Consider the following 25,629-nt stretch of genomic DNA (forward strand, 5'->3'; position numbering starts at 1 on the left):
AAAGACCAATTAGTGGAAAAAGTTCAGAAATGGGATGCCTGTGTCAACGCAGCCTTGGAGAGCGAGTTAATGATCATTGTGCAGTAGCTTCACACCAACACTAGAGTGTAGTCTTCACACACTACATCTGCTTCCACTTGTAAAAAATATGAGCCAGATATTTCTAAAGGGCATTTACAAGTCAAATACATTTCAACAAAATCACAGTTGACTTAGTGGAGACTGGACTACGATTCTAACTGTACCCCTTATCTACAAGTGTAACCACTGTAAAATAATAGCACAGATTACAGATGTCAGCATGTTTTCTGAAAGTGACACTTCATAAATGTGATTGTGGGTTTTTATTTATATATTATATTCACATAATAAAATGAACAAGAGACACACACCATCAAATCAAACATGTATGATATTTGACAACAAAAAAACATTCCCTGGGGAGTGACACTGGACATGAAATGATCTAGGTCGATCTATTTGAGATTAAATGAACATACTGTACCTCCAGCCTCGCTAAACATTGTATCAGTGTACATATTGCACATGCTTACTTTCTTTTAAATATAAGTAATGTATATCACTGAGGCACCAGCACATACATATGAAACATGGACATAAAGAAACATGGACAATAAATAACTAAAAAACAAGTTACAAAAGCATAATAAAAAAGTACAAATGTTAAACCTTGGCTTCGGTTATGGCTTAATTGGTCAAGAGTAATCCTGTCCATTATAATAGCTTTAATAAATCAAGTGCATATTTTGTCAATTAAATCTCACTTTAACATACAAAAATAAATGGTATATGAGTCAAGTGACTACTCAGCCATATGTCTGCTTTGCTGTCTAGCTAACATCCAGTTAAAGTCCATTGTGTTTGTTTTCTCAGCCCCTCTGAGAGCTGAGAAAACAGTCAAGCCCCAGAGATCTCCACAAAGAGGGCAAGGAGGAGCACTCCATGGCAACGACAGGTGAGTGTTGGTGTGATCATGGTGTAATGCTGGACCAGGTCACAGCAGGTGAGCGGTGCAGTCTTGTGTGATAATGGACCATGTTGTTGCATGTTATTGAGGTCCATGAGTGTCTGATCCAACATTTGATCCAACAGTTCTCATCATTAGCCTGACAGAGTTTGTCTGTCAATATACAGTACCATTAAACATGTTAAATCCATCACTATGTGTGCAACATAAAAATTAAGCCTGCAGACTATTTATAATTTTTGACCACAATGAAAATGACTTAACCAAGCGTTTCACAGACCCAATAATATTGAATGAAGATTGTTATAGTTAAAACTTTAAAAGGTGGTCCCTGTGTATATCCTTAGTCAACCACAGTCAGTAGATATTGTTATAATGCACACTCATATCAAGCCTTATCATACATTGTGGGTCAGTTTCACAGACCCAGATTATGCCCAGAATTACTCCTGTACAATGGACAATCTTTCAGTCATAGACTTATAGACAGTGATCCAGTGATCCAGTTTATGTTATCTAAATCGAATTGCTGTTCATGAAATAACAATTCCAGATGTTGGTTAACTAAACAAAAATAGGCCTGTGCTTAAATCCATCTGTGAGTCTGTGAAACCTGTCCTCTTCACCTGCAATGTGAACATGCATTTAATTTCTCTGATGCTCCGCATTTTTTCTTCTAATTTGAGCACAGTGCTAATTTCACAACACATCCAGTAATAGTTTAATCCTGATTTAACACCACTCTCAGTTCATTGGAAAGAAGACGATTTTTCTCAAGCTGCCGGTACAGAGGGTCTTTGCAGTCAGAAAGCAGGTTAAGAGAAAATAGAAGAGAGAACAAAGTGTGTTAGTACAAAAAGATAGAGTCTTGTGTCTTGCTACAACAGCACACACAACAAATACCATTGTTTTCTACCCTCTGCCTAAATGATCACATCTATCTGCAAACAAAGAAATGGCTCCCTCACCTCAATGTGGAGATGGTGTGACTGTGAAATGACAATTATATGTTCACAAAATATCCCCAATGTTACACAAGTCACTATTATCTTTTGGCTTTGAACATGAAGCAAAGTGTGACCGTCGGGAATGTTGAAACAGGTACATTTTCAGTTTCTGATCAATCCATGTAATTGAACTCGTCTGGTTAAAGAAGTTGAAACCATGCCTGAGGTTGGTAGAGAGGTCATGGCCGCAGCCCTCTGCACTTACACAATCCACTGCCTGAGTGGGGTCAAATCCCCGTCCCACCGCACCTCTACATAATATTTTTTATCTATCTCTCTCCCTCTTAATTTCTTGCCTATCCCTGTCAATAAACACTTTATACTTTTTTTTAAAGAATAAGCTCTGTGGATGTGCTTTTGTCCAAATGTAAGCACATGTTTTGTTAATACTACTACCATAGTACCATAATGCCAACCAAAATCAAATCAAAAAACATATGTTTGGGAAGAGGAGCTTTCGGTTTTAATTCAAAGCTGCTCAGTAATAAATTAAACAGAAACATTTAAAGACAGGAAATGAAGGAAATTAAGAACTACAGATTTGAAGGGTAAGGATGGCTGACATGGATGGATGTAAAGTTTATTTTACAGAAAGCAAAATGAGTCAGGGTTCTGTACAAAATGTGGTCTATAGGATGGCAGCAGCAGCAGAGGCCCAATGTGCGGTGGTGCTGTGGTAAAGAGACGTGGAGACATAGGGGACAGGATGTTGGGCGATACTGCCACATAGTTGTAGTAGAGAGAGGCCTCTCAACCAGCGGGTGGCATCTGTGATGGTTGTGAGATGATGTAAACAATTTAACTGGAAAAGAATGAGAGGAAAAACAGAGCGTGTTGGAGGGACAAATCGTAGAAAGGCACGTGACTGATTTGACATGCAGGATGGAAACCACAGGACACAGAACAGAAAGCAGCGCCAGGTACTCAAAAAGGGTTGAGAGGTACACTATTCTGGAAGTTCAATTTAGATGTTTCTAAAAGCATGTAAAAACTGACTGTACAACTTTAATTGTACAATGCATGTTAGATTATATATAGTTTTCTCAGCCTAACAAAAAAGCCACTAGTTAACTACAAAAGGCAAAAGCTATTTTCTGTTGCATGGAAGAAGCGTAAAGTGAGTCAGAATTAGTAGGCACTGAAACTAAAATGTGAGTGGAAAAATCCAAACAGATGAAACACACAGAAAAATATGCCACTAGAGGGAGTATACAGTAGAAAACATTGTGAGTGGGTGGGACCTATGCACAACGCACAAGCAGACACAAGCAGATGATAAATTACATGGAGGTCATGTCGTTGAGGGCGTGGTCCAGCTCCTCGCTGATGGCCTTGTACTTCAGCTTCTGTGCATACAACTCATCTATTATGGGTGGAGTGGAGGAGGAGGAGAGGAGTGGTGGAGGAGATGACATTGATGGGGTGATAATGAAGGAGGGTGGGGACAGCAACAGAGATGATAGACAGAGCAAAGAAAGCAGGGGAAAAGGTAGTAAAAAACAAAGGATTGTCAGAGAACTGAACGAAATAAAATAGAATGTCAAACCGAAAAAGAATAAGGGAGCAATAGGATGTGCACAGGCCACTAATGCCCTGTTAGATTGTTTAGACCAATCAGGAAACAACTAACTGAAACCCGGCAGCTTGCTGTCGAAATGTTTGTATCTATTTAATACATATTACATCAGAGTGGTATAGTGTGTAGCTGCTTTCTTTTCCAAAAGGAAATGACATGGTCTCCAACCAAATTATATAGAGCTCCATTGTGAATGCTTTGTAATTCCACAGCATCACAGTCACACCAACAGTGTTTGTTAGGCTAGTGCAGGCCAGGGAAAGAAATGTCTCATGCTGCCATAATGTCAGCTGTGGCACTGGCTTAGTCTGCCGAGCACAGAACTGACTGTGTAGAATGTAGATCCAGTATCTGATGACACCACAGAGGAGGTGATGAAAGGTTAGACTTGACAATATTTGCACATTACTCTTTTTAAAATTCTTCAAGCTCTGTCAAGTTGGTTGTTGATCATTGCTAGACAGCCATTTTCAAGTCTTGCCATAGATTTTCAAACCAAAACTGTAACTAGGCCACTCAGGAACATTCAATGTCATCTTGGTAAGCAACTTTAGTGTATATTTGGCCTTGTGTTTCAGGTTATTGTCCTGCTGAAAGGTGAATTTGTCTCCCAGGTTTTCCTCTAGGATTTTGCCTTTGCTTAGCTCTATTTCATTTATTTTTACCCTAAAAATCTCCCTAGTCCTTGCAGATGACAAGCATACCCATAACATGATGCAGCCACCACCACGCTTGCTCAGTGATGTGTTGTGTTGGATTTGCCCCAAACATAACACTTTGTATTCATGATATAGAGGTAATTTCTTTGCCACATTTTTTGTAGTTTTACTTTAGTGCCTTATTGAAAACAGGATGAATTTTTTGAATATTTTAATTCTGTACAGGCATCCTTCTTTTCACTCTGTCCTTTAGGTTAGTATTGTGAAGTAACTACAATGTTGTTGATTCATCCTCAGTTTTCTTCCATCATAGCCATTAAACCGTCACTGTTTTAATGTCACCATTGGTCTCATGGTGAAATCCCTGAGCGGTTTCCTTTCTTTCCGGCAACTGAGTTAGGAAGGACGCCTGTATCTTTGTAGTGACTGGGTGTATTGATACACCATCCAAAGTGTAATTAATAACTTCACCATGCTCAAAGGGTTATGCAATGCGTGTGTTTTTAGTTTTTTTTACCCATCTACCAATAGGTGCCCTTCTTTGCAAGAAATTGGAAAACCTCCCTGGTCTTTGTGGTTGAATCTGTGTTTGATATTCACTGCTCGACTGAGGGAACTTACAGATAATTTTATGTGTGGAGTACAGAGATGAATGAGGTAGTCATTCAGAAATAATTTTAAACACAGAGTGTGCCCATGCAACATATTATGTGACTTGCTAAGCAAATTTTTACTCCTGAACTTATTTAGGCTTGTCATAACAAAGGGGTTGAATACTTATTGACTCGAGACATTTCAACGTATCATTTTTTATTAATTTGTAAACATTTCTAAAAACATAATTCCTCTGATATTATGGGATATTGTGTGCAAGCCAGTGACAAAATGTAATCAATTTTAAATTCAGGCTGTAACACAATACAACGGAGGGTGAATACTTTCTGAAGGCACTGCATATGTCCTGTTTTACTATACAACTTACCTCAGATTTTCACATAGAAAATGCTTCACAATATATGAACTGAAAGGAAAAAGGTCCATACCCTCCAGATCATCAATGGTCTTCTCAAGCTTGGCCACGGACCTCTCAGCGAACTCAGCACGGGTCTCAGCCTGTGGCACAAGAGGCAGACAAGATGTGATGAGTGTCTCCCATCCTCATCACACCAAAACATGTTTCAACATAGATATATAATACAATGTCCAGTGTTCTCCACCCTTTCTATGGTCCCACTTTACAGAACATCTAGTGGCTAACATGCTAACGCTAATGTCCAACTTTAGCTAATGGTAAAGTGAATGGAAACAGGGGCTAATTTGCTAACACTAAAGGGAACTCACCTCCTTTAGCTTGTCTGTGAGAACCTTGATCTCCTCCTCGTACTTGTCCTCCTTCTGTGAGTACTGTAGTGACATAGTGGAGCGCAGGTCAGAAAGTCATCATCACAGCACTACCGACATGAACTGGTTCAAGGGATAACAGGCAGAAATGAGTGGGCCTACTCAATAGAGTTACCTCCCTTTATCTCTGTGGCTATACTAGCAGGCAGTGGGGATATAACCCCCGACTGCAACGACCTGAGAAGACATACATTTGTCTAAACAGACACCTACCTTCTCTGCCTGAGCCTCAAGAGACTTCAGGTTGTTTGTGACTGTCTTCAACTCTTCCTCAAGCTCAGCGCATTTGCTGGTGTTTTAGGTATGGTTGAAGGAGCAGAGGAGGAGAAGGAACGAATGCAATAGGAGGACCGACGGGGGAAAGAAACAAGAGTTATAACAGGGCAATAAGTACACAATAAGAGTAACAGCAGGTTGTCTCCAAAGCAGTAAATTGTGCTGTATTTTGTGGTTGGTTCCAAAGTTTTTACCCTTCAGAGAGCTCAGCGCGCTCCTCTGTACGTTCCAGATCACTCTCAATGATGACCAGCTTACGGGCGACCTGTTTTCACCCATAATAGGACAACACATCACTATAGCACATTGGTGCACCAAGCAATCAATATGTTATATGTTTAGTTTCATGTACAGGTCTATAGGCTGTCTGTTTCCCACACGCGCACACACATACACACGAGGACCTCAGAAGTACATGCTCTAACACCTGATTACATTGCACTCCACGAGGAGCCTGCCTGTTAGCGAATGCAGTAAGCTAAGTTAAGTTGCTAGCTAGCATTAAACTTATCTTATAAAAAACAATCAATCAATGACTGTCATTGCTCCAATGTGTACTTAACCATAAACATCAATGCCTTTCTTAAAATCAATACACAAGTATTTATTTTTAAACCTGCATATTTAGCTAAAAGAAATCCAGGTTAGCAGGCAATATTAACCAGGTGAAATTGTGTCATTTCTCTTGCGTTCATTGCACGCAGAGTCAGGGTATATGCAACAGTTTGGGCCGCCTGGCTCTTTGCGAACTAATTTGCTAGAATTTTACGTATTTTTGACAACATTGAAGGTTGTGCAATGTAACAGGAATATTTAGACTCATGGATGCCACCCGTTAGATAAAATACGGAACGGAATAAACGTTTTGTTTTCGAGGTGATAGTTTCCTGATTAGTCAAAGGTATATGGTTTAGAGAGAAATAGTCGACGCGTTATAATTCCTGTAATAACTTGCGGCTGAATTTGAAAGGGGTTCCTTCGTTATTTTACCGTTCATGTCTTCCATAGAGAATGTCTTGATCTACTTCAAATAAGGTCTGTGTTTCGTGCAGGCTTAAACCGCCTCGACGTTTTGATACCAGTGTAAATCTCACTAGGACAAGGTAACATTTGTCAACATATTTTCATAAATCCACTCTACAAAAAAATGTATCTTCGCTTATATTTAGCCAATATTGATCAGAGTTACCTTGTCCTATGGATATCTACACAGTTATAAAATTGGCACGGTGATGTAAGCCTACACGAAACACAGACCTTATTTTAAGTGAATCTAAAAATATCCTATGGAATAAATGAAGGAACAGCTTTTCAGATTTTGCTAGGTGTCATGGGAATTATGACTCGCACTTTGGTTGTCAATTCTTACCATGCCCATTATTAAAATAGGATTTCCTGCATATAGAAATTAAAGTTTTTGTTTTCAACATTCATCACAGGTAACTTAAACTCTATTTTTATTCAAACAGTTGAGAGTATTTGTCTCCTAAGCAGACTCTTCAGTATCATTGTCACTTCAGAGCTATGTGCGTGTGTGTATTTATGTATTATATTAAGTTAAAATAAAAGTGTTCATTGTTCATTCAGTATTGTTGCAATTGTCATTATTACAAAAATGTGTGTGTGTATGATATATATATATATATATATATATAATATATATAATTATATATATAATATATATAATATATATATTTTTAATAAATCGGCCGATTAATCGGCATCTGCTTTTTTTGTCCTCCAATAATCGGTATCGGTATTGAAAAATCATAATTGGTCGACCTCTAGTTTCCTCCAGATGTGACACTTGGCATTCAGGCCAAAGAGTTCAATCTTGGATTCATCAGACCAGAGAATCTTGTTTCTCATGGTCTGAGTCTCCAAGTGGGCTGCCATGTGCCTTTTACTGAGGAGTAGCTTCCGCCTGGCCACTCTACCAGAAAGGCCTAATTGGTGGAGTGCTGCAGAGATGGTTGTCCTTCTGGAAGGTTCTCCCATCTCCACAGAGGAACTCTAGAGCTCTGTCGGAGTGACCATCGGGTTCTTGGTCACCTCCCTGACCAAGGCCCTTCTCCCCTGATTGCTCAGTTTTGCCGGGTGGCCAGCTCTAGGAAGAGTCTTGGTGGTTCCAAACTTCCTCCATTTAAGAATGATGGAGGCCACGGTGTTCTTGGGGACCGTCAATAATGCAGACATTTTTTTGGTACCCTTCCCCAGATCTGTGCCTCGACACAATCCTGTCTCAGAGCTCTACAGACAATTCCTTCAACCTCATGGCTTGGTTTTTGCTCTGACATGCACTGTCAACTGTGGGACATTATATAGACAGGTGTGTGCCTTTCCAAATCATGTCCAATCAATTGAATTTACCACAGGTGACTCCAATCAAGTTGTATAAACATCTGAAGGATGATCAATGGGAACAGGATGCACCGGAGTTCAATTTCGAGTCTCATAGGGTCTGGGTCTGAATACTTATGTACATAAGGTATTTCTGTAATAAATTGGAAAAAGATTATAAAAACCTGTTTTCACTTTGTCATTGTGAGGTATTGTGTGTAGATTGATGAGAATGTATTTTTATTTAATCCATTTTAGAATAAGGCTGTAACATAACAAAATTAGGAAAAAGTCAATGGGTCTGAATGCTTTCCGAAGGCACTGTATATAATAAAGTATCAGCCTAAGGAATGCTAGGAAACTCACCTCCTCGTATTTCCTGTCAGCCTCCTCAGCGATGTGCTTGGCCTCCTTCAGCTGGATCTCCTGCAGCTCCATCTTCTCCTCATCCTTCGATGCTCTGTTTTCAATCACCTTCATGCCTCTGGAGGACGGAATAAAGGGGGGGACATATGTCAGGGATAGGAGGACATTGCACGTTGTCTTGTTTTTTAAATAAATAAAATGTTGATAAACTAAAAGGAATAGGAGCACATTAATCTGCAGCCCAACAGTCCACACACTGTGGGGGCCATAACTACATTTGGCACTTGCATATTGTAACACAATAAATCTGGTAGTGCGCTTATGCATATTTTACATTAACTCTTCTCAATAAGTGTGCTAGTTAAAGAGATTTAACATGATCTTAAGCACTTACAAATTTGTCACATTGTACTTATTGGAATTCATAACATACTGTATCATATGAATTGCAGAATATTGTAAAATAAATGCAGGATGTAACATATCATAAGAAATGGATGTCGCTGTGCACAATTTACGGGGCTCCATTTTGTCTCGGCTTCTTCTAAAACTACTGTCTGAAATGATACAATACCTTTATCATGCATCCTTTACTGAACACTTTTAACAGTGAAATGATAACATTATTACTGTGGTCTTGTGGATTGATGTCATCTATATGGGTTTGGTGTTGATGACTGGGTTTGAGACAGACTGACGGGTCTGATAATGGCTGTGTCTATACTCCTAGAAGAAATGGTTTTAAAAGGGTTCTGCGGCTGTCCCCATAGGGGAATACTTTTTGACTCCTGGTAAAACCCTTTTGGGTTCCATGTAGAGGCCTCTGTGGAAAAAATTCTACTTGGAACCCAAAAGGGTTCTACCCGTAAACAAAAGTGGTTCTTCACAGGCCTCTAAGGTGACAGCCAAAATAAAAAAAATTGGTTCTAGACCTTTTTTGTCTAAGAGTGTAGTGTATGATACAGAGTCGGAGTCTCTGAGTGCTGCTGCTCACCTCTCACTCTCATCAGCAGCCTTCTCAGCCTCCTCCAGCTTGGTCAGAGCTGTGGCCAGACGCTCCTGAGCACGATCCAACTCCTCCTCAACCAGTTGGATACGTCTGTTCAGGGAAGCTACATCAGCCTCGGCCTAAGTGAGCACAACATGGAGAAACCACAATGTCAACCTGATGCACACTCAGACAGTCACACTTTCTTGCATAATACAGTATCTGGAGAGATGTGTAATGGAGGAGGTTGGAGGTCACATTTGGACACCTCTGTGGGGGGCTTCTTAACACTATTGGGGATTAAGGTTTAAATGTGTGAGAAAGGGATAAGGGCCCAGACCACACTGTATTTTATTTATTTATTTAACCTTCATTTAACTAGGCAAGTCAGTTAAAGAACAAATTCTTATTTACAATGACGACCTACCCCAACCAAACCCTAACCTGGACGACGCTGGGCCAATTGTGCGCCGCCCTATGGGACTCCCAATCACGGCCGGTTGTGATACAGCCTGGAATGGAACCAGGGTCTGTAGTGACCCCTCTAACACTGAGATGCAGTGCCTTAGACCGCTGCACCACTCGGGAGCCCCTGTAATTTCATGCTAATCTCCAACATTATATATAACATTCTATAGACAAGATTGTATAAAATATACATTTATATAGGCCTAATTGGTATGTTTGGAAAGGCAGTGACCAATATAAACATAATAAGCTGACAATTATGTAAATGTATGTAGCTACAGGAGGTGTAGGATGATAGTGTATGATGGACTGGAGCATGCTGAAACTGCAGCAGCCTAGGTTAATGTGTTTATTTTGGAGCCTTCCTGCCTGCAACGTTTTACCATTAAATCGATTCTCACTGTCCCATTTCTCCATCCTTTTAGCACATCACATGACAGACAAATATAGATTTTTTAGTACCGTAAAATCATCTATATTCTGTCTATCGTTTTACCAAGCGTGTTGATCAGATTTATACTAATACTGTCGTCAGGCAGGCTGCAGCCTAATTGTCTTAAATTATTAGCCAGGGCTTACGGATTCTCTCGCATCCCTCTCCAGACCCAGTTCCTTCTGCCGCATCTCTGCCGACTCTTCTGCACCGTCAGCCTGCTCTTGTAATGCTTTAATTTTCCTTTTTACAGCTTCCAACGACGTTAGACCGGCCATTTCGCTTGTTTACTGTCTATGTTCTATTGCCTACGCCTTTTTCTAACGGTTCTCGGGACAGAAACGCGCAACGATGCCGGGATGAGAAAATCTGCTCACGTCTCTGTGTTTTTTTCCTACAGCTACTGGGGAGGCTGGGACTTGCGCTAAATGACACCGGAAGTAACACATTTCATACATTGCGCAAAATTGCCTCAAAATATTCAGAAAGATTTTGTTAAAGAGGTTTTTATTTTTTGTATTATAGTGAGATAATATGATTATGTCATAATGACTTATTGGCCATTAGCCTATAATGGGCACTCTGCTCAGAGCACCCCCCCCCCCCCCCCCCCCCCCCAACAGGCTCATGTTAGTGGTGTTGTGATTGCGCATCATATCTGGGATATTCATTTATTATGGGGGGATTAAACCTATAATAAACGTTTTAAAATAAGCATTTAAAATGTATTTAAAGATATTAATTGTATTTAAAAATAAAAATCGATTACATAAGGACAAAAGTAACATGATTATCCCAATTCATAATAATGATAGGCTACTTAGAGTATAAATATTTTTGGTACCATTTTTGTTTAATGTTTTTTTTTAACTATAATTACTATCATAATTTGGTGTTCTTTCTAAACTGACACAATAAGATGCATGTTTCCTATAAGAACAAACGTTCAATTATTGGCGTCCCCTACAACATTCTCAATAAAAGGAGAAGTAAACGTTTTAATTTGACGAGTGGAATATAATGTATGACTCCTACAAATCTAAATTTAAGGTATTTAAAATATTCAAAAACTTCCACCAAACTTTTAACTGAAGTTCTAAACGGGCCCCCATTTTAACCCAACAGGTTGCGGGGTGCACAGGGTACACTGCCTAAACCTGTAAGCTGTATCTTGGCCATATAAAACACATCTAAATTTAACCTTCTGCTTGCATCTTCGAGGAGGGTGGCACACAAAGCACATTTGTTAAGCCTACAGTTGGTCTACTCAGTCTTATTCGGTTTCAATGAACACATGTGGAATATTGCCCATGGCAGGCCAATGGTCGAGCCTATTGAAGACGCAGGTATTAACCATAAACCATTATGTAGGCTATTCCAAACTGAAACAATCAAATAATCTTAACGTATATGTATATGTATAATGACTAGGCCTAGAATGAAAAATGTTGAGGTTCAATGTTAGCAGACTATTCGTGGTCCCCCTGAATCCACTCTAACACTTCGGAAAGGTTTATGCCACCGCACCTCTTCAAACTTACGTCTGTGGCTTTCTTCTCAGCGAGTTCAAGTTTCTCCTGGGCATCCTTAAGAGACTCAGAGTACTTGTCCAACTCATCCTCTGTTCCCTTCAGCTTCTTCTGCAGCGCTACCAGGTCATCCTCAAGCTGATAGTTGGTGGAGAAAATCATCAGTCAATTGGGGTGTGCCATATGCAGCGTGGACGCACAGCCAGAAACAGACAACAAAGGGAAGAAAACAAGAGCCAAGAGTCATGGAAAAAAGGCAAACACTTACAAATGTTTCATGATATCTTCTTTGTCTTTGGACAAGTATTTACATTCCATTTATTCAATCCACTCACAACACTAGAGTGGCATACTTTAATCAATAGACTACGCTATTCATGTTTTATGGTAAAAAATCTAACGCTGATCAAAGAATATTAGTTTATAGTAGGCTTAATCCTGCATAATGCAGTATAAATGAATCGGTCAAACAAGAAATATTATAAAAAAATTCCTGGAGTAAAATATTGTCACACCCCAAAAACAAATATATTTCTAATAAGATTAAATACAGCAATCAATACTGATCCTCATACGCATCCTCTGAGACTTCATTTAATCCATATCAAGAGAGAGAGAGAGAGAACGCTCCAAAGCACTCCGTGCCCAAACATTTGACGCACAGTGCCAAAGGCACCCGTGCGAAATAAGACAGACCCCGATTTCTCTATGGATGCCAACCTGTTTGCTCTTGTCCTCTGCTGCCTTTTTGTCTCCCTCAGCTCCCTCAGCTCTGTCCAAGGCGTTCTCCTTGTCTAGCTTAAGCATCTGCATCTTCTTCTTGATGGCGTCCATGACTGCTGTGTTGTTGGGGTGGCCTCACCAACTAACAAAAACCAAACTGAGTAAAACGCTGAGAAGCTCCGCGCGTCTGAACCACACTGAACGTGAAGCTGGAGTGTTCGAGCCGACTGTAGCTTGTCAAATATGTACTATAGCAGAGGAGTTACTGGATCCCCATGGATACCAAATACTTTTTGGGGAAACGACGGCAGCTGCTCTCTTCCGCGGGTCCTGCCTTTTTTATGGCTCTCCTCTGCGATTCGCTGATCCAATACATTTTACCGTTGATAAGACTATATATGGGTTATGGGCGAGAAAGTGGCACCCCCTCAAAGACGTCTGTTCCTTTTTCAAACACTGTGCTGAGACGTAGGCTACAGCCAAGGAAGTCAGTTTGGGGAGTGGGGGTCAGTTTATGCACAAGGAAGTGAAGGTGGACAACAAAAACATGATCTTTGACTGGAATTGCTCATTTCATTCTGTCAGGATAACTTATATTTGCTCAACACAGCAGTTCAAAGAAGGCTTGATAGAGTAATATTTATAGGAATAAATATTGGCATAGTAATCGTTGTTTATGTTACCATTCCTCCAACCAAATTCATGTTTAAAATAATTGTCACCCACACTTAGTTTAGCCATTGACCCCTCTTGATTATGAATCGTGTCTCCACTATGAATCATATCACCTGAGAGATGGGGTCATGTAACTCTGATCTCCAAAGACAAAATAAGCAGTTATTAAAGCAGACAAATTTAGTCTAATGTTTAAAAGGGATTGTCCCTGGGAGGGGTGTCATATTATCTATGCTGAAGTGTTCTGTCAGTGATACCACACGGTAGAGAGGAGAGGAGCACGTCAACAAGTCCCTCAAGATATTGTTCACAGTCTGAAGAGGGGCATCAGATAGTGTTATATTCAACAGTGGTATATCATCGAGATTATAAGTGCCTTGGAGTTCATTCAAAATGGCCACAGGGAAAGAAACGAGTGCTTTGGCATTTCAGCAATCCCCCTCTTCCTCTGTGACAGTTCACAGGTCCAGGGGAGTCAGTCACAGCTGTCACACATGGACAGTGGAGGAGGAACCAGAGACCTGTCCAAACACATTGTGATTGGCTGTATGGTATGGACATATACACTCTAGTTCACTTTTAGCTAAATTATTTCTAGGATATATCTTTATGGGGAAGATAATGAAAAAATGTCTAGTACTTACATTTATAGTACATTTTACTTTACAGTACTCATACATACATAACATTGGTTTAAACTTTAGGTGATATGTGTGTGAAAGGTACTGCTGTTGTAGGCCTATACCCCATAAAGGAGAAGAACAGAACAACAACACAAACAATGACGTCTTTATATCACCACATCCTTCTGGGTTGGCTCAGCGACATCTACTCAAACAACCTCTTCTTCTTGTCCTCTCTGTTCCTCCGATGTTTTCTTGAGGGGTATTTATAGGAGCGTCTTGTTTGCACAAGTTGCACCTGTTACATACTGTCCATAGGGCTTCAACAAGGGTTCTTCTAAGATCCTCAAAGTTCTTTGAAGAACCTTAGGGTTATTGGCACTGAAAAATGCCCCATAGGAGGTGGAGGAAGAAACCTCCTTAGTTTTTGGGGGTTCTTGCAGGTGCCTAACTGCCCAACAGAAACATTTGGATTTGAATTTGAGAAAACAGCAGGTTCAGGCACTTAAAACATTTGTAATATCTCCTCAATTTAAGGTTTCTCCCTTGAATGATCTAAATTGATATTGTTTTATGGTGATACTATCTATTTTTTCATATTTGTGTATATGGCTGTGTTTGGCACTTTTAGTGGATGTAACTCCACACAGTTCAGTGGATGTAAATCAACAAAGAGGTAAGAATATGTTGAAAGCTATAGCTGCATTAGGCGCAGATGACTGAACTGCCAACTTATTTGTGTGTGTCTGTAGGTATACTGACGAGGAGGCACACAAAGGTATGTACAATTGGTATTGGTTTGTCGCATGAATGTTATGCAGATCACATGTAGGCCCACCGTACCTTCTCCACTATGCAATCTGGTTTCCGAGCTGGTCATGGGTGCACCCCAGCCACGCTCAAGGTCCTAAACGATATCATAACCGCCATCGATAAAAGACTGTACTGTGCAGCCGTCTTCGTCGACCTGGCCAAGGCTTTCGACTCTGTCAATCACCCCATTCTTATTGGCAGACTCAACAGCCTTGGTTTCTCTAATGACTCCCTCGCCTGCTTCACCAACTACTTCTCAGAGTTCAGTGTGTCAAATCGGAGGGCCTGTTGTCCGGACCTCTGTCAGTCTCTATGCGGGTGCCACAGGGTTCAATTCTCGGGCCGACTCTTTTCTCTGTATATATCAGTGATGTCGCTCTTGCTGCTGGTGATTCTCTGATCCACCTCTACGCAGACGACACCATTCTGTATACATCTGGCCAATCTTTGGACACTGTGCTAACAAACCTCCAAATGAGCTTCAATGCCATACAACACTCCTTCTGAGGCCTCCAACTGCTTTTAAATGCAAGTAAAACTAAGTGCATGCTCTTCAACCGATTGCTGCCCGCACCCTCCCGCCCGAATAGCATCACTACTCTGGACGGTTCTGACATAGATTATGTGGACAACTACAAATACAGTTGATGTCGGAAGTTTACATACACCTTAGCCAAATACATTTAAACTCAGTTTTTCACAATTCCTGACATTTAATTCCAGTAAAAAGTCCCTGACTTAGGTCAGTTAGGATCACCACTTTATTTTAAGAATGTGAAATGTGAGAATAATAGTAGAGAGAATGATTTATTTAATCATCACATTCCCAGTGGGTCAGAAGTTTACATACACTCAATTAGTATTTGGTAGCATTGCCTTTACATTGTTTAACTTAGGTCAAACGTTTCGGGTAGCCTTCCACAAGCTTCCCACAATAAGTTGGGTGAATTTTGGTCCATTCCCCCTGACAGAGCTGGTGTAACTGAGTCAGGTTTGTAGGCCTCCTTGCTCACACACGCTTTTTCAGTTCTGTCCACAAATTTTCTATAGCTTTGTGATGGCCACTCCAATACCTTGACTTTGTTGTCCTTGAGCCTTTTTGCCACAACTTTGGAAGTATGCTTGGGGTCATTGTCCATTTGGAAGACACATTTGTGACCAAGATTTAACTTCCTGACTGATGTCTTGAGATGTTGCTTCAATATATCCATCTAATTTTCCTCCCTCATGATGCCATCTATTTTGTGAAGTGCACCAGTCCCTCCTGCAGCAAAGCACCCCCACAACATGATGCTGCCACCCCCATGCTTCACGGTTGGGATGGTGTTCTTTGGCTTGCAAGCCTCTCCCTTTTTCCTCCAAACATAACAATGGTCATTATGGCCAAACAGTTCTATTTTTCTTTCATCAGACCAGAGGACATTTCTCCAAAAAGTATGATCTTTGTCCTCATGTGTAGTTGCAAACCGTAGTCTGGCTTTTTTATGGTGGTTTTGGAGCAGTGGCTTCTTCCTTGCTGAGCGGCCTTTCAGGTTATGTCGATATAGGACTCGTTTTACTGTGGATATAGATACTTTTGTACCTGTTCCCCCAGCATCTTCACAAGGTCCTTTGCTGTTGTTCTGAGATTGATTTGCACTTTTCACACCAAAGTACGTTCATCTCTAGGAGACAGAATGTGTCTCCTTCTTGAGCGGTATTACAGCTACGTGGTCCCATACGTGGTTCCATGGTGTTGTACAGATGAACGTGGTACCTTCAGGCGTTTGGAAATTGCTCCCAAGGATGAACCAGACTTGTGGAGATCTCCAATTGTTTTCTGAGATCTTGGCTGATTTATTTTGATTTTCCCATGATGTCAAGCAAAGAGGCACTGAGTTTGAAAGTAGGCCTTGAAATACATCCACAGGTACACCTCCAATTGACTCAAATGATGTCAATTAGCCTATCAGAAGCTTCTAAAGCCATGAAATCAGACTTCCTACCTAACTCAGTTGCCGGAGAGGTTTGGAAACTGCTCAAGGATTTTACCAATGGTAACTTTTAAACAGTTACAGAGGAAACTGAGGATTGACCAAAAAAATGACAAAATATCTGTTTGCAACAAGGAACTAAAGTAATACTGCAAAAATGTGGCAAAGCAATTTTCTTTTTGTCCTGAATACAAAGTGTTGTTTGGTGCAAATCCAATACAACACATTACTGAGTACCACTCTCTATATTTTCAAACATAGTGGCGGCTGCATCATTTTATGGGCATTCTTGTAATCTTTATGGACTGGGGAGTTTTTCAGGATAAAAAAGTAACAGAATGGAGCTAAGCACAGGACAAATCCTTGAGGAAAAATCCTAGTGGAATCCTATAATTTTTTCAAGAATAATGTGCAAATGTTGCACAATCCAGAAGTGGAAAGCTCTCACCCAGAGAGACTCACCCAGAAAGACTCACAGCTGTAATCGCTGCCAAAGGTGCTTCTACAAAGTATTGACTGAGTGGTGTGAATACTTTCCTTTTCAATACATTTGCAATAATTTCTAAAAACATGTTTTCACTTTGCCATTATGGGGTATTGTGTATAGATGGGTGAGAAAATGAATCCACATAACACTAACATAACAAAATGTGGAATAAGTCAAGGGGTATGAATACTTTCTGAAGGCACTGTATGTACTTTGAAGCAGACTAGCATTACATGAATAGTTTGCAGTGATCACTAATGTTCTCCCTGGGGTGTCTGCCCATCTCATTTTATGGCATGCAGCTGTCATTCTCTTGTTAGCCTGGGTTTTGTCCAACTGCTGCCAGGCACAGCATGCCGCTCATAAACACAGATCAAAGACCACATAGACCGCTCACACACAGAGATCAGAGAGGCTCAGAGCAAAAGCCATGCTATCCCAGGACATTTGGGGCTAATAGAGACAGATACTAGACACAGATACACAAACACAGTACCTGGCCAACTCATCATAATGCTTTAAAAAGTCTAGCCAAGCATCTAGGGCCTCTGAAATCCTGGTCCCAGATCTGTTTGTGCTGTATAGCCAACTCCAAAATAGCTCAGCGACCAGGCTGGGCCAAAACAAAGTACATGGAATTTAATTTACACAGAGTTAACTTAACTGTGTAAATTCTATTTAGGTATTCTTACTGGGGAAGTGATAAACCCTTTTACTACTGAAGTATCTGACCCTATGATTCTATGGCCCTCCATTACTGGGAACTTGGCATAACATAAAACTTACTGTATCTCTCTGTCAGTCATGTAATACATGTGCTTCCTTGATGCCTCTAAGCCCATCATAACAGTATACCCCTCAATCCCACACCAATGACAATATCATTGTGGTGAGTAGAGTATTCCCAGAATTCTCAGGCTGGTGGGAAGTATGTGGTCCTGTAATGCGGTCGGTTGTAACGCGGTCGTGGGTGAGTGTCAGTGTAATGGTCTCTGGTAATAACTATGTGAACCCTACAAACCTCTGGCAGTCCTCTTCATTAACCAGGACTTTCAGGTATTTTGATAAAAAATCTTAGCACAATGGGTCAGGTGAAAAGGGGCTTGAAATGCAGTAGACATTGTCTACATTCTCAGTAGTACAATTCCACAATGGGATCATTAGCTAAATTGTATTCCTTCCAAAGGCTTCCATGCGCGCCTGTACTGTAACACATGGGTGCAGAGAGGTTTTCAAACCCCCGCATTTCACTATAGTTTAAGAACTTTGAGAAAGGCAGATGATTTCATCTTCACAATGTCAAGACTAGTTGAACAATTCCTGTTCATTTTTCACACCATTTGGGTGCTTCGAAAGACAGAGACCGACACGCTAAACGATTGCTTGACAACAGCTACCCATCTCATTTACAATGTGGTTTGGGCGGAGCAGAAGCTTGCAACCTCTGAGGTCACCCACCCACAGATAACATCCATGAGTGATGTCTATGTGTAGCTCTGGGTGCAGCATTCAAAAGGGTGACTGCAGCTGGCCTGGGAACGTTATGTCATTGGTGTCTCATTTTCCCTCTGTGGCAGCATGTACGCCAAAGAGTTAGGGTGGGAGGATTCTAAGAGTCAGCTTGCCTCAGACAAAAGACAAAAGCTGATTCAGGAAGTTTTATTGTGACGACATGTGGCACTATACTCTTTTTAAAAAAGTACCTACACGCTTGACTTTTACTTCCAAATATGTTCTAACAGAGAAGTTTCCTTTCAAAACTGATTGAAGGGAACACATTGAACCACATATAGCTCAGGCTTCTCACGTGTCAACAAGACGAGATTTGGAAGGGCAGCCCCACGATACTTGACCATATAAAGCTTGTAGGCTATTTTATGGGGCTACACAATTCCAATTGTGAACCAGTAGATTGTCCTACTTCACTGATTTAAAGGGTCGGATGGGTGCCATTTTGCTTTCACCTGTCCAGCACCTTGAGATCAGCGATTATAGTATTGAGAGTCACCCTTCCTGCCAATAATTCTGGGTATTATCCTGCAGAAGGAGGGAGCAGCTGTGCCAGTGTAATTTACAAATCACCTCCCTCCTCAGATTTTAGAACGGGCCAGAATTAGTACCTGTCTCAGCTCTAACCAACACCAGCTAAATATAGAACAAGGCTCACTGCTGACTCAGAAATACCATCTACCTTCACTGACAGAGGAGCTGCTTAAAGGGACCCTGCCTGAAAAAGTCACCTCTAGAGCAGTAAGTCTCCTCAAACCACAGGATCATGTTCTGTTATTGTGCTAGTAGTGCATGTTTTTATGTGCAGGATGTGATGCTAGGATTTGTGATTATTAAAGCTTTACTACAGTATACATGTCATTAGTCTGTCACCTCATCTTTAAACAACAACAACTTCTCGGTCATCTGTGACTTGATTTCCAGCTGGCCTGAACCTGAGAATGTAGATTAGTCTAGGAGAAGGCTGCTGGAATCAGACAATGTTAGCCTGTCCATTCATGATCACACTCCTGTATTCAACAAGACAACAAAAACACAACAGGTAAAAACACAATTCTCCAGGCCATATTACTTTGAAACCCTTTATTTTCAGTGAATACAAAAAATATGTTTTCTTGTGGCCAGATAAATAGTTTCCATACTGTAGGTCATTGTCTCTTGATATCTATCTTTCTTGTAGAACTGCACTTTAATTATCATTGAATTCATTATGGGACAAACACACAGGTATGAACAGTTTCCACCTACCATTGAAATGTGTCACACTACGTTAACAGTGACAGCTATACATCTTAATATCCTTATCACATTCATCCTTAAAAAAACTATTCCTCGTGGCTTAAAAGAGAAAGAAAAAATAAATTCAATCCATAAAACTTTTGTGAGACAGCAGAGTACAGACCTATTGTCCGGAGTGTGTGAATCCTATGATTTACTTGTAACATACAATAACCGAACGACAGACTCCATTCTGTCATACAGAGTTCAGAAGCATCTTGGTACATGCCCATGGAATGCAGTACAAAAATGTGTTGTCTTCATATATATTGTATACATATAGTGATGGTACTTTTTACACAGCAACACATTCGTCTCTGCCCTCAAGGCCATGGTTGCATCAGGCAGAAAGATGGGGACAGAGGTACAGTTTATAGGACAACGCAGTAGTACCTGTGAGGCAGTGTTTTTCATCTCTATGGGACCTAAAAGTCTTGGTAATAGGCTATGACAGCAACAACTCAAGGCCCTACTCATTGATACTGACCACACTCCTTTATCCAGCTAGATAAGTTGTCACAAGCAGACCAGACGCTGTATGAGCTAGAGACTAAGGCACTAATGACATAATACTACAAAGACCAGATGCGTGAACTCTGACAGAACTGTACCAGCGTTTGAACTGTAGAGCCTACTGTTACACATCAATACGGAGTAAAACATGTTTAACATGGACCGTTTGCAGTTTGTTAGGGGTTATTGTACTTATGTGCAGTTCAGAATACCAATACCATTCAGTGCATCGTGTAGATGTATTTTCTGTTCCGAAAATAATAGAACCCAGAAGCCATGCATATGACTGACACGCAAGAGCAGAATTTTACCTCACAATAATGATTTGTTTGCTAACCGACACTCACTGACTGTCCTAAAACTAGTAAAACCATAAGCTAGAACCAAACCTGGGTTGTGTTCATTAGGATTTTTTTGTTGTTCTATTGGACAATTCTAGGTAGTCACTCCTCCGTTTTCCTCCTTTTGGTGCATAATGAACACAACCCTGGCAAACAGAAGGTAAATATACTGCAATAGTAGTACTTCCCACTAGAGTTACACAAAGCACCATTAGAGTAAGAGTGAGACGGATTCAACAGGTGAAGAACAACAGGACGTGATCCACGGTAGTGGTCCAACAGGCCCCTATGGAGGGATGGGGGACTATGCCCCGTGTAAGACAGCAGGGGTAACCAACAGAAGCACAGTACATTGTGTATAGTCAACAAAGATTTACCACTTCACATTAATTCAAGAGGTCTGGGGTGTTACAATATCAGAGCCATCCATTTAAGTTTGCATTATGAGTTGTAGAGAAATCACGCTTTATCAATGAGAATCTTTTTTCAGCTTGCCTGGATGTTTTTTTTAAACTCCTACTTAAATCGTAATACATTTTCAAGACCAGCAATTAGTATTAGTATTCCTACATTAGTATTTTTTCTTACATTATCAGAACGGTTTTCAGAGGTGCAGTGTTTGTAGTGTTTGAGGTTTGAAAAGATCAAGCAAGAGGGCACTTCATTACACTGCTTGTCACGAGGCTGTGAGGACACCAACACTGCCCCCTAAAGCGCCTTCATAGTATTGCTTCATGAACATCAGTTCCAGCTGTATGGCTCAATATCAACTGTAAACTAATGAGAATAGTAGAAGGAAGCCGGTTAACTGACTGTCCACGGTCCAGGTTATGCAGGGCTAGGAGATCTGTAGCAGTGGAAGGGATGAGACTAGTTAAGCTTACTGTAAATGTCAGAGTATATTAACTTGCTAAAAATGTTATTCTGTAGTAACTTCGTCTCCAAATCACAGAAATAATAAAGTACTAGATTGTAATGCATCATAAGAGGTTGTTGTAAAGAGGTCTCTAGCAATTTGACACACATTTAAGGGTTTATCAACACTAGGTACATTTCAATCTTCAGTGTCAAGAGCACATCTAAACAAGGATTTTTAAAAAGGGTCTACGCAAGCCGAACGGTGAATGCGACAAAAAATGCTTCCATGAAATAAGATCCATAAGCTATTCTTCATTATGCTCCAAATACCTCAACTGTCTGAATTACTTGCTGTCTGACAAGGAGGATAGATATATATATATATATACACCACAAGGTGACAAAAGTGTCAAATCACCCACGTGTGGCATTTCAAACACTAGTAATATCTATGAAATGCTATAATTTCTCACTTGTCTCATAAAAGAGGAAATGAATAGCAATGTGTGTGTAAGTGCCTAATGTACTGTATGCACCTAACATATCACACTCTTCTTCCTTTATGAAAGAAAGTCCGGCCAAAAGGTTAAGACCATGCTAACATCTAGAAATATCCCCGAAGTTTGGAGATTCAATGTCAACACTGGTATCTAATCACATCAAATGTACAGCTCCATAGAGAAAGACATTCAAACTATTAGCATGCACTTTTTCAGCTTGTTCACCTGTTACAAATCCATTGCTTCTAGAGAAGACTATTCCGGTGTAGGTTAACTGGCAGGTAATGCAGGGTAATAGACCGTTACAAGCCAAGTCATAGTGGTAGTAGACAACTCCTGGTAGTTAAAGACCCCTGCAGGTGTAGTAGACAGTGGCTATCCATGTCCCATTCTGGGCTTGACCCCACTGGTTGAGTGGGCACATTAAAAGGCCAACTTAAACTTGTTGCACACTAATAAAGTCCATTTGGGCCACCGCTCGTGTGTGTGGTAACATACTACATATACACACACAGGTACAAATGCACTCAATACACACACACACAGCGGCAGCATGGCAATGCAGCAGGGTATAGCTCAGTTCTCGTCCTCCCGTAGTTCACTGGGTAAGAACTTGTACTGCTGCTGTCTGATCTGAGCCAGCTTCTTCCTGGCCTCCTCCAGCTCTCTCTCCTTCCTCAGCATCTCCTCCTGGGCTGCAATGATCTGGACACAGGATAGAACAGGCACCAGTTACTACACAATACCTAGCTAATTAACACTACGATAGAACAGGCACCAGTTCCTACACAACACCTAGCTAATTAACACTAGGATAGAACAGGCACCAGTTACTACACAACACCTAGCTAATTAACACTAGGATAGAACAGGCACCAGTTACTACGCAACACCTAGCTAATTAACACTAGGATAGAACAGGCACCAGTTACTACACAACACCTAGCTAATTAACACTAGGATAGAACAGGCACCAGTTACTACACAACACCTAGCTAATTAACACTAGGATAGAACAGGCACCAGTTACTACACAACACCTAGCTAATTAACACTAGGATAGAACAGGCACCAGTTCCTACACAACACCTAGCTAATTAACACTAGGATAGAACAGGCACCAGTTACTACACAATACCTAGCTAATTAACACTAGGATAGAACAGGCACCAGTTACTACGCAACACCTAGCTAATTAACACTAGGATAGAACAGGCACCAGTTACTACACAACACCTAGCTAATTAACACTAGGATAGAACAGGCACCAGTTACTACACAACACCTAGCTAATTAACACTAGGATAGAACAGGCACCAGTTACTACACAACACCTAGCTAATTAACACTAGGATAGAACAGGCACCAGTTACTACGCAACACCTAGCTAATTAACACTAGGATAGAACAGGCACCAGTTACTACACAACACCTGATTCAAAGCAGCCTGTACAACATACTGTACAGTGCTGTCAGCTCCTGATAAATGCTTGGAGTTGTTCTTAATGTGTCCACTTACAGAACTGAAAGGCTTGACAAGAGTTAATCTGGTTTGAACAGTCTACATGTCACTGTGGAGTCTGCCAGAGCCCTGAAGTCTCACCTGAGCGATTCCTCCCACAAACTTGGTCTTGACCACCACGTTGTCATCGTCTGCCTTGTGGAACGCTGCTTTCTGGGCCGCTCGGACCAGGTTGTCCGACGCCCTCTTTACTGCGTTACCAGCAGCCTTTGGGAGGACAGTCCATCAATATCATACCACATAACATGTTACAACTATTACACAATGCTAATCACAAGATGTGTGTTTGTGGGGTTACACTGAATTCCAAATTGACCCCGAGCCCCGTCTCCCCCTGCACCCCTCCAGATCTGAAACAATTAGATAGGCGTGTAAGATCTACAGGAGTGCCTAGGAGGCAAGGGGCAATTTGTTATTTATCATCCTAGTACCTGTAGTCTCCTCATGGCCTCAGAGTCCTGGTCAGCTTTAACCTTACAGGCCACTAGGAGCTGGGCTGTGGAGGCTGCCACCTGCTTGGCTGACGAGATCAGCTTCTCCTCACTGGCTTGGCCCTGGACCGAGGCATTAGCTGCCTCACACAGGTTACTGGTGGCTGCTGCTACCATCCTGGCCTGTAGGAGAGAACACAGAGAGAACGCTTCATATACATTTCAAAGATGCCATCCCTTACAATTAATGATGTGTTCATTCCAGCTCTTCCAAAAAAAGGATTGCTAAACGTCATTTGGAGGCTTTATTTAGATGGTGTGTGTACGTACCGCTGAGATGAGACCCTGGGACCACTGACCATCATCCACTGCATTAGCTGGAATAGAGCCCACCTTGCCCTGAGCCACCAGCTCTCTCTGGGCAGCTGAAGCAGACTTGACCAGGGCACTGGTGGCCGCAGCGATGGACTTAGCTGCTTCCAGGATCTGCTCCTCAAAGTCCAGCGTTTCATCTGCTTGCTGAAGGAGAGACGAGACAGTCACAACTCAGACGTCTCACAGGAAGAGACAAAGATAGGCAGCAATCATATTACATGGCAAACGTAATGGTTTTGATGTTGGAGTTTTAGAGTACAGCTGTTCAAGTCTTTCAATTTCAAAATAGTTCAATGACACAGATTGTTTACAAATCCGTACTGTCTGCACTACAGAAACTTCTCAGTAACATCTGTTACTTGGGGCAAACTAAACGAAGTAAGAACACAAAACACTTACAACTATTCTATGCCAAGTCATTCCAAGATAAGACCAGTCCCTCACACACACAGTCTGTAGACAGGGCGGGACACTGTAGAAATATGTTTGATATATAGTTGGATTGAATAACAACCTAATATATCAAACATATCAGACAGAGGCCTGCAGAGAAGGCTTCCAGGGTTTTTACTCTGATCAGAGGAGTACTTTGTATATAGGGACAGATGGGCTACAACTAGAACTACAGGACAGGAGGCGGGAGAGAGAGAAAGAAAGAGAGGGAGAGAGAAAGAGAGGGAGGAACAGAAGGGTTAGAATCATAGACAGCAGGAAGTGGAGGGAGAAAGGGATTGAAAGAGGAAAAGAGTGAGGAGGGAGAGAGGAGGGAGCAGCGAGCAGAAGGTCAAAGTCAGAATTGAGTAGGGGGTTCCTCCTGAACAATGTACATGATATCAGCTACAGACAGACTGATAGACTGGTAGACAGGCCAAAGTACACACAGACGGGTGTACATACAGGTGTACAAACATGAATAAATCCAGAGAGAGAGAGGTTGCCACTACTTTCACTGTATGTGAGGAGAGACAATACAAGTA

At 41.1% G+C, this 25,629-nt stretch overlaps 2 protein-coding genes across 5 annotated transcripts in view; both read right to left on the reverse strand.

The window, feature by feature from the left end:
- Window positions 1–1,017: 1,017 nt before the first annotated feature.
- On the reverse strand, window positions 1,018–12,984 carry LOC129834575 (tropomyosin alpha-1 chain). 4 transcript variants are annotated; one of them, XM_055899685.1, is made up of 10 exons: window positions 12,752–12,984; window positions 12,044–12,169; window positions 9,608–9,741; window positions 8,614–8,731; window positions 6,102–6,172; window positions 5,845–5,920; window positions 5,572–5,634; window positions 5,274–5,343; window positions 3,280–3,358; window positions 2,555–2,797 (listed from the first exon to the last, which is right to left on the reverse strand). In XM_055899685.1, the coding sequence occupies exons 1-10, from the start codon at window positions 12,863–12,865 to the stop codon at window positions 2,794–2,796; spliced, it is 855 nt and encodes a 284-aa protein (XP_055755660.1). In that variant the 5' UTR covers window positions 12,866–12,984; the 3' UTR covers window positions 2,555–2,793. The 4 variants fall into 4 exon arrangements, with proteins under 4 accessions (XP_055755661.1, XP_055755663.1, XP_055755660.1 ...); XM_055899686.1 differs by lacking the exons at window positions 2,555–2,797; window positions 3,280–3,358 and adding an exon at window positions 1,018–1,783 and having other exon boundaries at window positions 12,752–12,981; XM_055899688.1 differs by lacking the exons at window positions 2,555–2,797; window positions 3,280–3,358; window positions 12,044–12,169; window positions 12,752–12,984 and adding exons at window positions 1,018–1,783; window positions 10,649–10,924.
- A 6,918-nt stretch (window positions 12,985–19,902) lies between these two features.
- Window positions 19,903–25,629, reverse strand: part of LOC129834576 (talin-2) — a 162,678-nt gene continuing 156,951 nt past the window's right edge. Inside the window, exons 54-57 of the mRNA XM_055899689.1 lie at window positions 24,608–24,796; window positions 24,278–24,460; window positions 23,928–24,053; window positions 19,903–23,029 (exon numbers count right to left, since the gene is read on the reverse strand). Of these exons, the coding sequence (XP_055755664.1) occupies window positions 22,901–23,029; window positions 23,928–24,053; window positions 24,278–24,460; window positions 24,608–24,796 (627 nt within the window). The 3' untranslated portion in view covers window positions 19,903–22,900. The remainder of the gene's footprint in view (window positions 23,030–23,927; window positions 24,054–24,277; window positions 24,461–24,607; window positions 24,797–25,629) is intronic.

The sequence above is a fragment of the Salvelinus fontinalis genome, chromosome 35 (assembly GCF_029448725.1).
Source record: "Salvelinus fontinalis isolate EN_2023a chromosome 35, ASM2944872v1, whole genome shotgun sequence".
Lineage (NCBI taxonomy): Eukaryota > Metazoa > Chordata > Actinopteri > Salmoniformes > Salmonidae > Salvelinus > Salvelinus fontinalis.

What these genes read in the sequence shown, in the direction of transcription:
- LOC129834575 (XM_055899685.1), bottom strand. Translation starts at nt 12,865, where the DNA reads ATGGACGCCATCAAGAAGAAGATGCAGATGCTTAAGCTAGACAAGGAG. An exon ending in CAGAGGACAAGAGCAAACAG is followed by an intron (nt 12,170 to 12,751) that starts GTTGGCATCCAT and finishes ACCAACTATCAG; the next exon opens with CTTGAGGATGACCTGGTAGC. An exon ending in GACCATTGATGATCTGGAGG is followed by an intron (nt 3,359 to 5,273) that starts GTATGGACCTTT and finishes CACCCATAATAG; the next exon opens with ATGAGTTGTATGCACAGAAG.